This window comes from Vipera ursinii (genome assembly GCF_947247035.1).
Source record: "Vipera ursinii genome assembly, chromosome: 3".
NCBI lineage: Eukaryota > Metazoa > Chordata > Lepidosauria > Squamata > Viperidae > Vipera > Vipera ursinii.
In genome coordinates this window covers 23,192,147-23,205,407 of record NC_139516.1, presented here as the reverse complement: position 1 = coordinate 23,205,407, position 13,261 = coordinate 23,192,147, and the positions used below count along the sequence as shown (strand labels likewise).

Genomic DNA, 13,261 nt, shown 5'->3' with positions numbered 1-13,261 from the left:
TCAGACAAATGGCCATCCAATCTCTTCTTAAAACCTCCAGTGATAGAGCACCCACAAGTTTTGATGGCAAGCCATTCCACTGATTAATTCATTCATATGTGAATGCCAATATTTCAAAATTAGTATGTGTCAAAAACATATGACACATTATGTAACAAAGCATGCGTTAGTATGTAATATCAAGGTAATCCTGTGAGAAAACTCCATGAGACTTTTACAATTTGTGGGCATCCCATCACTGGAGGTTTTTTAAAAGAGACTGGACAGTCACTTGTATGAGATGGCATAATTCTCCTGCTTGAGCAGGGGGCTGGACTAGACCTCCAAGGTCCCTTCCAGATTCTATTCTATTCTACTCTACTCTACTTCAAGATTGGTAGCCGATAATGTCATGTCTTCTAACACTACCCAGTGATTTAATCATTTCAACATATTTACTTCTCAATAAATCCTATAGTTTTGGAAGCAGTTTCAAATAACTATGCACAATTGCTTTTCTACTGAATATATTCATGTACCTGTAATATAATTTACCAGTCTTCTGAGACAATGACTCTGAAAGGCAGTTTGCAATTTTTTAAAAAAAATTATCACAATGTGCAGTACAACTGATATGAAATATTTATTTTTCGAGGCTTATTGGCCACTCCAATTGTGGTAGTGTGGTTCTCATGTCAGTAAAATTACCGTAGGTGAGAAAACAACAATACTATAAAAACCAAACATATGAATACTCCATTTACCTCATCTCACCCTTCTTTTTCTCTAGAAAAACACCTCACTGAAGTATCCAAAATTCACAAGTGAGGATGGTAAATTCCATGCTAAAAATCACTAGAAAAGAGATCAGAGATAAAAATGCCAACACTAATAACCACAACAGAATACACATAGTTCCCAGTTGAACTGTGGAATCTAACATCAGCAGCACTGATGTTGGATAGTGAAACATCTGTAAGCAATACCAAGCTCAGAGCACATCCAGTATTGTAATAACTTTATATAAATCGGTGGCATATCCACATTTAGAGTATAATTCTGGAAACATACTTGAAAAGCAATATGAGAGCTTTAAAATAAAATGAGAGCAACGTCTACGGAGATTTTTCAACCATTCAGGTCATGATTGTCCCAAAGGGCTTTTCAAAAGGCAACTGGACTGGATTCCACTTTCCTTCTCCACCATTCAGTCAGAATTGAAGAAGCTTAAAAGTTTCCAAAGGGGGGGTGGAAATCAACAAATCCACAATGAGCCTTGGTGGAGCCCTTAAGTAACACCAGCTGCCTGCAATTAGTGCAGGTTCGCATCCCACCAAGCTCAAGGTTGACTCAGCCTTCCATCCTTCCGCGCTTGGGGGGGGTGTGTGTGTGAAAACCCTAATAAGCAGGCATATACATAGAATGAGGGCTGCTTGTAAGCCGCCCTGAGTCTTCGGAGAAGGGTGGGATATAAATGGAATTTAAAAAAAATTAAAAATAAAAAAGTCCAGTTTCCTTTTGAAAAGCACCTTTGGAGTTAAGAGAGCAACCAAAATAATCAGGCGGCTCAAACAACTCTGTGAGCAAACATCAGAATTCTTTAAATTTGGAAAAAAGACATTTCTTTGCGTAGAACAAATAAAAGGCGTTGGGGAAAGACCACGACATTAGAAATGACATCGTAGCCCGAAACAGCACGTGACTTTACTACGCAGCCGCAGTCGGAAGATGACGAACTTAAACCTCACCGCCCGGGACCGATCAACAAACCTCGCGAAGGCTGCGCAGCCAACGCATGCGCATTCTACCTATCTTGCTCGCCTCCTTCCGGACAGTTGTACCGTGGTAGCTTTGGCGAAGGAGGGGCAGCGGACTGGAATGGAGGCGGAGCTGGTTGACGTGGAGGATCGACGCAAGACGGCGGTTGGAGGTTCCGTGCCGGTTGGGTCACCGCTTTCTCCTTCGCTGCCGTCTCGCCGACTCGCGTCATGGAGTCTGTGGATAAAGCCACGCGCTTCTTGCTGCCTTATTTGACCCATTGTTCGGTGCGGCGGATGATGCCCTGGGCACTGATGAGCTTCATGGTGATCGGATCCCTTATTAAAGAATTAGCGCCGCTGGCTGCTACTTACTTGAGTAACAAGCGCAACGTGCTCAATGTGTAAGAGGCTTTCTCGGACTCTGCAGAGTCCTGGGCGTTGATGGAGGAAGGGCATCAAGGGGATCCAAGAGACAGGGCCTGGCTATGCCTGGGTGGCAGCGGGGAAAAGAGTAGGTGCGTTGACGGAATACAGATGAGTCTATGAACCAGAAGAAGCTCGCTCTTTTAAATTGGGTTGAAGGCCGTTCCCCTCTCTCGGGGATCCCTCATACCTCTTTATACCGGAGACACATTTCTAACCTGCTTCCCAAGTTGTGTAGTTTGAGAAAGAGCCAGTGAGGCTATGGAGTTTACTTTAATGCATTATTTAAACCTTGCCGAGTGAAGAATCCAAATTAAGAGACAATAAATTGTTCAGAGTCTGCCTGACACATGCAATAAAGGCAACCTCGTGGTCTCTCTTCGGCAATTTATTCCACTGGTTAACCGCTAACTGATCTTCACTATTTCCAAACTTTGGGAAGAATTAAGTTGTAATAAGTGTATGAATTAATATAGCAAGGTAATTTACTAGCCAGAGATTAGTTTGAATTGAACTGAATTGCAATCCGGTAAAAACTAGGTGGTTGTTTCTTAAATTTAAGCAGGGTAAAATCTGGTTAGTACTTAGAAGAAAAATCCTATATTCTAGATAAGATTAGGAAGTTAAAAACATTTTAGAATTGGTACTGGCAAATGACTATATTGTTATTAAGAAAAGTACAGGTGTGTGGCTACAAAATCACCAAGACTTAAAAAGTTCAAATCAAAGGAGATTTTGCTTTTACTAAATACTAATCTGTTAATACTAATACTAATACTCTATCAAAAGTAAACGACATAACTTGGTTAAGTTTATAATTGTAGCAAGGCTACTAATTGGTTAATTTTTTATTGCTGCAAGATTCCTTCAAAGAATTCCTAACTTTAAAAGTAGTTAAAGTTATCTTTAAAAGTATAGAAGAATATCACATTAATAAAATAAAAACAAGTTTTCCACTGGTCACATACATCAAATACAGCTCTAATGTAAGCATATGTTTTGCAAATGATAATTCTAATTCAGTCCTGTTTATCCCCAGGTAGAAATGGGAAGACTCTAGGATAAACAGGACTGAATTAGAATTGCTGTTTGCAGCCCATATACTTACATAAAGCTGCTGCTGGATTTAACAGTGCAACAACAACAACACACAAAAAGCAGTAAAAGTTATGTTGCCTAGGGATGAAGAGGATAGACCAGAAATCCGCAGCTAACCAATTTATTGGGCCATGTGAAGTTTTATAAAAACCTGTCAGTTGGATGTTTTATAAATATCTGCTTTTTTCTTATTCCTTTTGAGGAATATTTTCATTTAAAATTTGACTAGACTGTATTTTGGGGGAAGTTTTCAATTCCTCTTCAGTAATTATCTAAAAGGTTAAATCATTATTGCTATCATTTTTTTATTACAATCACAGTTTACCTCAGCCAATATACTACTATAGTTGAGAGTAATAGGAACTGTACAGGTAGTTAGTTGTTGCCTAACAATCATTTTGCTAAATGACCAATTTGCAATTATGGTGTGCTTGGAACAGGTGCTTTATGGACATTATAAAATGTTGTGCATGCATCCCCTGCCACAATTATGTGACTGGATTTTAGGCGCTTTGCATCTGGCTTGCTGAAAAGCAGTTGCAGCCTCCTATAGTCATGTGACCGTGATTTGCACTGTTCAGAAGAATGGGTTTACCCTTATGATTATGGCAACCACAGCAAACAAAAAAAGGCATAAAATCAAGTCCAGTAACATTGGTGCCTTGACTTGTTACCAGCATAAATCCCATCCCATTGCAGTCAGAAATCAAAGACTACCTGTCTTATTAAAAAGTGCTAAATTAGACCTTTACATTTTTACATTTTTTCACAAATTCGGTACATAATTTTAGATGAAATCATATGTTGACTCTCCTATTACAGCGTGTGTAAGTATGGATGCAACGTTCCCCCTACCAGATGCAGAAATTAATTAGGATCGATGTAAATTACAACTTTTTGTTACGTATATTGCCTGGTGCTCACTATATTTTTTTCTTCATTTTATCTCTGGCAGCTATTTTGTGAAATTTGCCTGGGCCTGGACATTCTGTCTTCTGTTGCCATTCATCTCTCTTACCAACTACAGTGTCCTCCAGAATATTTTGCCCGTACTCGTTCGCCTTTTCTCATTGCTGGTTGGTACTGTCATTTGGTATACAGGCACAAGAACATTTTTGTTCATTCAGGACTTCACAGGCAGTTGTTACAAATCATCATCCCTTGCTGTAGTGACTCAAGAACTTTCCAGTGAACTACAGTGCCTACAAGCTGGTGGGATATGGCAACATTTTGATATCTCAGGACATTCCTTCCTTCTTTCATATTGTGTTCTAATGATTCTAGAAGAAATGGCTGTGATGTCCAGTGTGAAAATCTTTCGGGGTTCTAGACTGCACACAGTTGTGAGCAGTTTGTTCTTAGCACTAGCTTGTTTAACTTTTATCTGGCTTTTCATGCTTCTTACTACTGCTTTATATTTCCATGATTTTTGGGACAAGGTTCTTGGCACTTGGGTTGGCCTTTTGGCTTGGTATGGAACATACAGGTTTTGGTACATGTCACCTTTCTCTCCTGGTCTTCCTCCCCAGAGAACCCTTTATTTCCCAAAACCTAATCGTAGGCTATAATGCCAGCTTGTTGGATCAGAATCTGTTTTGAAGAATATTTATTTTTAATTATCTAAATTTATTTTCCAGTGTGGACCATAAAATTAGTTTGTGGAACAGAATCTGTTTTAAAGAATATTCATTTTTAACTCTTTAAATTTTAAGACAACTATTAATATGAATATTTAAAGTGAGTGGCAAAAGTCCAAATACAGTTTGTATTATGAGTTTGGGATATAATTCTTGAAACCGGTTGCTATATTAATAATATCAAGACTTTGTTAATCTTGGCTAACTAAATGGAAACTGCTGACCAGATTGATACTAGAATAACCTGAGAGGAAAATACTCCTCTTAAAAACCCTACTTTTGACTCTGAAGAGGCAAATTTAATAGACAAAAATGCACCCCGATGCAAAATTCATATGCAAAAATAGAGGACTCAATAAATGGACATATTTTTGGTTAGATAAGATAAATTGGCCAAGATCATACCTTACTTGAGGATCTGATAATTAACTGAATTATAGACACTTAAACATTTCTCATCTTGCTTGAAGATGTAAAACAAAGTTTTCTTTGAGTTTGATTTAAATCCATATATTAATACAAAAAAGATAGCGAGATTAGTTTATGGTGTGTATTGCCATAGGAAGATTTTGGATTTAAAACAACTCTACCCACCATTCTGTTTATTTCAACACTCAACTTTGTACAGATGAAATAGCTTGCATCGTGCACCATTTTTTTCTAGAATTTATCTGCCTTAGAGTCTTTAGAATACTTTATGTCATGTTTTTGGCAATATGGTATGCCTGAATGTTGCAAAATGCTTTATATCTGTAATCAAAGCTATCCTGTTAGAGCAGGCTGTGGCTTGTAGGATTGCAGCTTTCACATTCTCTGCTCTTCCAGTTGTTAATTAAAGATGGCAGTTAGGAAATCTATAGCAATGTTATAATTTATTGTATTTAGGAATTATATAGAAAAAGCTTTATTGGTTTTTACAGCCATCTGTCATAACAGGAAAAAAATACTTTTATTTAAATCTCATTGGGTACTTTGACTTTTCTTGCATGGCACAACCTTAAAATGTTAATATATTTATATTAATGGTTTTTTCTAAAGTTTTGCATTTTGACTAAAGGTATTATACTACAAGTGCAATTATTTTTAATGCAATTGGAAAAATGATCCAGTTGTAATTGATGTTGCTGCTTTATATGTCATATTCAGCATACTGTATTTTTATGTGCTCCTACTAGACATTTAATAGTCAAAGCTGCATAGTTTCAGCTACTAAGCTAAAGTGGGGATCTTTTGGGGCTCAGACAGCATTTTTTTTATTTTTGCTTTCCAACACTATGATAGACATGCACTAATACCACTGGAGGCATTGGTTCTGAAAATTGTTGCTGTCTTTGTGTCTCTGTGTTTTATTTTATTTTTTTAAAGACTTGGGGGGATTTTTAGATGAGAAGTAGGTATGTTACAGTCTTAAGGAGGCCTAGCACACTTATCCTATGTTTATGTCCCCCCCCAAAAAAAATTACACATAAATACCTTGGAGTCTCTGGAGCTGTAAAAATGTAATTGCATGTGGTCTATGATTTGCTCATGTGTCTGCTAACTTTTCAGTTTTCTAATTGTCTTAACAAAAGTTGCTAACTTGGCTCCAGAGCTTTCAGGTTTGGTTGTGATAGGAACACTAAATGGTTTGAAGTCTTCATGTTAATTGTATTGCTCACAAACTGTCTCAGTTCAGGAGTTCGTATTAATTTAACAGGCATGCCATTTCAAGTGCCTTTGAATTGTATGATACCTCTAAATATACTATAAGATAGTTACTTGAAAAGTCATCCAGTCAAATTTGTGTATGCTATCTATTTAAAGATGAAATTCTTTTGGCATTTCCCCTGATTTAAGTAATGCCTTAGTGAATCATAGCCTCATACTTAGTATTATGTTACTTGTCCCCCATAGAGTTACAACAACTTGTATTTATGCCACATTTAAACTTCTATATTGTGTGTGACAATTGGTTTGTATAACACTGTTTCCAAGATAGGAGAAAAACTCAAACTCAGCTTTATGCCTATTCATAAATCAAAATGAGCAGCTAAGCCACAGTGCATATATATGTATATATGTATGTATGCATGTGTATATAGATACATAGACAAACACAGATACATAAACACATTTAGATGACTAATGAGTTGAAAAGGTAAAAGAATAATCACATTGGCAATGAAACTTGAAAGTTTGATGAAGGTAGAAATTTGAGATCAGAAGTATATATCAATGAAATTAGAAGCAGATTTAGTTTATATTACCATTATTGGTCTTATTGTAAGCTCTTTTGGAAATGAAGTTAAATGTGCATTTATATGTAGCTTAGTTCATCAGACCTTCATGAATTGAGCTACATAGGCATATGAGGAGCAACCTTTATGGCTGGCAACCCATCTTCCAATTAGGTTATATTCATGGCTCCTGTAATTCAGGGTATTCCAATATACAAAGTGGTTCTATGTCATTGTAATGTACTGAAGAATTAGTGAATTTTTAAGCAATTCATAAGTATTGTATGTTTCCGTTAGCTGAGATTTTTCTCAGGATTGTTATACAGTTAGTCTTACATAAAGTATATTTGCTGTAATATTTTTCTTATTTCTTAAACACTGGTTTTGTATTGTTTAAAGAAGGCAGTGAAATGCATTTATTTTACAGATGTGTACATTTTGTTAGCTGGGTATGATGTATTAACATTGTTATTGTATAGGCAAGCATTCTATAAAAAATTCTTCTGACTGTAATACAGATTTTTTTGGGGTAATAATCACTTGATGGCAGTTTTGCTGCCCATGAACGAACAAATTAAATTCACATTCAATCAGTGCAATAACAGATTATCTCTCCAGTGGTTTTGGCTTCTTATTTTTTAGCTAAACTGCTTATGTTACCAGTTGTGCTACAGTAATGTCTTAATCTGAAACGTACTTTACTACATCTTATTAGATAAAAAGCACTGCTTTTGCCAAGTAATCATTTTTCTCCTACCTCTAATATAAAGTGTGCCATGATCCTATTTTGGTGTACCAATAAAAAAGAATTTTGGGTGTGTTTTGCTAACTGTAATGGAGAACAGATTAATCTGTGCTTCCTGAAGTGGGCAAAGTAAAGCTCTGAGCATCTCATGACTACAGTGTCAGACTTCATGGTAAACTGTCTTTAATGTGTTCAAATGATAATTTGACTTCCAAAGCATAAGTGAGAATTTCTGTTATGAAGCCTTGGCCATGAAAATGAGTTTGTCATTAATATTTCAAGAATGTTAGCTCTATCCTGGTTTCTGTTTTGGGTTTTAATTTTAGCAGCAGGGATTCTAGGACTGCTCAAAAATTAATATCAAACAAATACTTTTAAATTAATAAGAAAGATATTTTAGAAGTTGATTTCTACTACAGACCCTGGAACGAATGTTGTAAACTTCATCTCACACTTGAGCAAGATCTTAATTATAGCATATGGAAATAGTTCAGTTTGACATTCTTCTAGAAGTACAGGTAAGTCTCATAGTAAATACTTGGTAAAAAGATTGTAGGAAACCCAAAGTAGGAAAGTATTATAGGCAACCCTTGAGATATGACTGTAATGGAGTTTGCACATGTCCTGAGAACTGTAAGTGAAGCATTTCGCTTAACGATCCCCCATCCCTGCTCTTCCCAATGAATTGTTAAATTAATGTGCAGGTCGTTAAGCAGATCATGGGATGCCTTGGCTAGGGAAGGTTCTTGAAGGCCTAGCACAGGCCCGTGCCCACCTGCTTCAGCCCTTCCAAAGCCTTCCCACTTACCGACATACCTGTGTTCCACTTCCTGTCCTTTTTTCAAACATATCATGTAACCCAATAATCAAAACAATATAAATAGGCATTAGAATGTTTATATGTCTCCCTTGTATTGCATAAACTTCCCATTGAGCATTCCTAGAATGCTCATTAAAATTTGAAGATTATGGAACTGTTTGATTTCCACATCTGAAATATTTGTCCTCAGCTGAGAAAGACCTAGCATGGGCAGGAAAAAGCATTCGTTTGGATGGTTATAATTGTGCATTTTTTAATAACTGCAATATGGTGCAACTGCAGATGGATCTAGTCCAGTGCTTTTGAAGCTATTCAAAATGTCTTGAAGCTGTAATAATACATGCCACTTACCCATAATAACAAGGACATTAAAGAGGAATGCCCTTATACAGTATTCTTGGTCACCTCATCAGGCCCCACAAAATCAAAAGAATCCTAGATCAAAGCACAAGATATTTCCTTGCCCATCAAAGTACCCAACTGATATCCATTCTAAGTAGATGAGACTAAATTTGATCGTCTTAAGAACCCAACAACATTTTCTTTTATGCAATATTTTTCTTAAAAAGCTTAGGGTTAGGGTTTCCATCAGATCCTTAATAGTCACACAACCCTCGCATTCATCTTAGGTAACCTTTTCCTAATCTAATATTCAAAAGTTGGGCTGAGGAGCACTGGTCCAAATCAGTAATAAAGCTGACATGTAAAGGCATGCAGTATTCTTTCTGGTGAGGTAGTTATTTACACATATTTTGGTAATGAATGTTTTGACACTACCTTGAGATCTCCTTACTCTTGGGAAGTATTTCTGGAAGGGGATTATCCAGAAAGTTCTGATAGCAGCTGTTGGCAAGGAAAGAGAGAGTACTTGACAAAACAAGATCAAATTCAATTGGTGCCACTTATACCAGTACAATTTCAGAATTGTGCAGGCACGTTGCAGTGTTTTATTAAAGATAATTCAGAACAGTCATCTAGCTTTTGCTCTTGTCCCAGAAGACAGGTATCTTTTGGGATGTAGGGTATTTGGGTTTTCAGACTATAAGAATAGAATAGATAGAATAACAGATTTGGAAGGGACCTTCGAGGTCTTCTAATCCAACCCCCTGCTTAGGCAGGAAATCATCACAGGCACCATCTTACAAAGGCTGCCATTAGAGGGATTGCCATCAGATCGTACAGCTGTCAGGTCGGCATTTATCTTTCAAAGGCCAAGAGGCTAGGAGGGGTCCAGAAGTATTCTGGCATAAAGATGAGGTCAAAGAGCTTTGCAGAGGGCCTGCAATTTAGCAGATGCCAGCAGCAGATTCTCTAGACATATTACACTGCTTACCCTGGAACAGTTTAAGCTTGTATATTAAACTTGTTGTATTAAGTATCTAGATAATGAAAAGAATTCAGGAAAATTTAAGAACTGTTGTATCTTCATTTTTTTGAAGTATTTTCTTTAACTAGCTAACTCAGCTCTATTAATGTGCATAAATTCATGTGTTTCGATCAGGAATCTCCTTTACTGGTGGTGCACTTTTCTGTGATTGGTTTAAATATGGGCACTGTGGGCTACATGTTGTGGTTATACTTTAATCCTTGTGCACTGTCCAGAGTCACTGATGTGAAATGGGTGGTCATAAAAACAATTTCAATAATAGGGGAATAGCAAATTTTCATTTTCATATTCCTACCTGAATATAAAGTAGGTACCAAGGGGAAAAAAACCTCTTCAAAAGCTCTGAATGGATAGATTCCAACAAGTTTGTCTTATCTAGCATCACAATCATGTCATCTAGTACATAGCATTTAATTACCTGTTCTGAGATAGATGCATTTTATTAAGCATTTGGTAGGCTAAAATGTCTAAGTATAAGAAAAATCTTGTTGGATCAGATAAACACCCACAAAATCTCAATTGCCGTTGCCCATAGTGATTAACCAGATAATGGCTGGGAAGATCATAAGCAAGACCTGATAGCATAACAATGTCTGATGTTCAGAGAATACATTGACTTTGATTCTGGAAATAACTATAGCTATCATGACAAATGCCAATGAAAGCTATATGGCAGGATACCCAAATGTTATGGCCTTTAATTTGGTGTGCATCATATTAGATGGGCAACATGCAGAGGCTGCCCTGGTCAGTTATTTGGATCAAGTCTGACAAACATATTAACCCAAAAAGGTACACTGTACACATGGTCAAGATTTAATTTTGGGCTCATGATTGTTCCTTTATGCCACTATTTTGACTATCTTTTAAACTGACACTTTATAAAATTAAAACAAACTACTCTGAATTACTTATTTAAGAAGAATAAACTCTTCTGACAAAGTGCAGAAAGTCATTACTGCACATGCATAGAAGATTTATTGTTGGAAATGAATCAACTGATATAGACCACATTTAGAAATGTAAAGCTGTTACTCTTCCCATATGATTTATTTGAATTCTCAGAAGTAATTTAAGCATGACTAGCATTGATGCTTATTATTCTTTCCAACATGCAAAAGGCACAATAAAGTGAGAAATATGACTTTTGTGCAAAGTGTTTTCTAATAAAAATACACAACAAGAAAAATAATAGGAAAAAGTCCCCCAAAAGGAACGTGGGGTGTGAAATTTCTTGAAAATTATTTAGAACTAATGAAAACAGTTATGTTCTTAAGAGTCCATAAAGGTTCCATTGGTGAAAGACACTTGGCAAATTCATTGAAGCAAGCTGGAGACAAACTCGTTGATGAATCAGAATTTCATCTTTGAAACTAAGTACTGTAATCAGAGAAAACTATAAGCCATAATTAAAAATTGTAAAAAAAATTGAGAATTATAGTCCAAATGCAAGTTAATTTAAAAAAAACCTGATCCAAACAAATTGGGAAAAAAAACCTCATCAGTTTATGCTAAAACTTCACAAACTATTGTGGTCAAACTCACTGCATCTGTTCTATTTGTTTTTTAATCCTTTTTTAAGCACAACACAAAAATAGCTCAGAGAAAAGTCCTTGTTATTTGCATTTGTAAGGGCAATAATGTGCTATGTGATTGAAAAATTTGTGGAAAATTTAGAAGTGCCACAGGGAATCCCATCTCAAGTTTTGTAATTCATTTGCTAGTTGTTTCCTGGCGGTGCTTGACTATGCTAAAAGGCTCTTTTGTTCCACAGTGGGTATATAAACCTAGCCCACCATTTATAGATTTGTAATATTGACATCTACAAAAAGGCATTGTACAAGTTGAATATTTTTGTTCACTTGCGTCCTTGCAGTATAGGTTTCCTACTTCTAGACTATGGAATGTTACATTAACAGGATAGTTATTCATATTGGTTTCAAATTTCCTTATAGTTACTGAAGAGTCATCATAGTTTCACACAGCACAGAGACATCAAACTAAACATCAAAATAGCTGTCACTAGATATATTTTTTCTTTAGATACCAATAAGCAAAATATCCCATCCCCCCTAGAGATCCCATGAGGAAGGAGGCCCCCAAAAAGGACGGAGGTTTCCGTTTGACCAGCCTGAATGCATTGGGTACCACTGCTGAGAGGAGTGTAGTATGGATGTCCCCCAAGACTTTCCTGAAGGCAAAACGTTTTTGTATCCTTTCAAAGAAGTTCAGTAGGTTGGGTCTGCTGCCATCTTCCCAGTATTTCTTTGAGAGTCCTAGGAACTTGAGGCGGTGTAATGTGGCTCCCAGCAAAACATCAGCCAAGGTGAATGCACATCCACAAAGCCAGAGTTCACATTTCTCCCCTACGGAATAAAGCCACAATAATTATGTTGAACTGGAAGACATAAACCAAATGCTGCAATTCACCCTTACTTCACTGGCTTTTGATGGGGATCAATTAAATTGTATTCTGGTAATAGTTCTCTGGCAGCTACCTGATTCAACATTTCATGAATTCTATCATTCCTTCTCAAACCTAGGTAAGGTGGGGGGGGAGCCAAGCATACCTGTGGGATATATTTTGCTGCTTGAAGAGCAGACAGTTGCAGTTATATAATTTTGATAGCCAAGATAGAAGATGCCATAAACTTTCCTCTCTATCCCTGGGAGTTTAAATATGGTATATTAATAAACTAATAATTTGCTACCTTTTAAAGGATATTAAAATCAGAAGCTTTGGTAATTATCTACTTAATGTTAGTGCTGTCCCAATTATGCATCTTTTATCATAGTCAGCATATCAGTTTCAGAAATGTTAATGAATAAAGGGAATGCTTGCCATTATATTTATATTCTATCATTTTTACTGGAAGGGGAAGAGGCTGACAAAGCGATGTTACCAAAGAAAAGTGCCAGAGTTAATTAATTGCACGAATTTCAGGAATATTTGTGGCATGTAAGATCATGTGCTCAGAGCAACGCATTAGTAAGAATGCATGGCTTTTGAGGATGTGGTCATAACTATTATCTTGTCTTTTTTTTAATTCCCCCTGCAGACACTTTTCTATATTTTTTTTCCTTTTTGAAAAGTAAAATATCATTAAGACTTTTTAAGGCTTTACAGGCTATGTTTATTGTTCATTCTGAAAACCTGGAAAATTAAGCTATCAGTTTCCAAATTTCTCAGGCAGGA

General features: G+C 36.4%; 2 protein-coding genes across 3 annotated transcripts in view; one reads left to right on the top strand and one right to left on the bottom strand.

The window, feature by feature from the left end:
- The first annotated feature begins 1,896 nt into the window (after positions 1-1,896).
- On the top strand, positions 1,897-7,537 carry FITM2 (fat storage inducing transmembrane protein 2). Its single transcript, XM_083357932.1, has 2 exons — positions 1,897-2,140; positions 4,216-7,537. The coding sequence occupies exons 1-2, from the start codon at positions 1,968-1,970 to the stop codon at positions 4,826-4,828; spliced, it is 786 nt and encodes a 261-aa protein (XP_083214058.1). The 5' UTR covers positions 1,897-1,967; the 3' UTR covers positions 4,829-7,537.
- Positions 7,538-11,080: 3,543 nt separating this feature from the next.
- The window catches only part of GDAP1L1 (ganglioside induced differentiation associated protein 1 like 1), a 52,338-nt gene continuing 50,157 nt past the window's right edge, over positions 11,081-13,261 (bottom strand). For both annotated transcript variants that reach the window (XM_083359246.1, XM_083359247.1), the window contains one exon: positions 11,081-12,431. In XM_083359246.1, the coding sequence (XP_083215372.1) occupies positions 12,088-12,431 (344 nt within the window). In that variant the 3' untranslated portion in view covers positions 11,081-12,087. The remainder of the gene's footprint in view (positions 12,432-13,261) is intronic.

Excerpts from the sequence above, each read along its gene's own strand:
- FITM2 (XM_083357932.1), top strand. The coding sequence starts at position 1,968 with ATGGAGTCTGTGGATAAAGCCACGCGCTTCTTGCTGCCTTATTTGACC. Across the intron at positions 2,141-4,215 it reads AAGCGCAACGTGCTCAATGT|CTATTTTGTGAAATTTGCCT; the intron begins GTAAGAGGCTTT and ends TATCTCTGGCAG.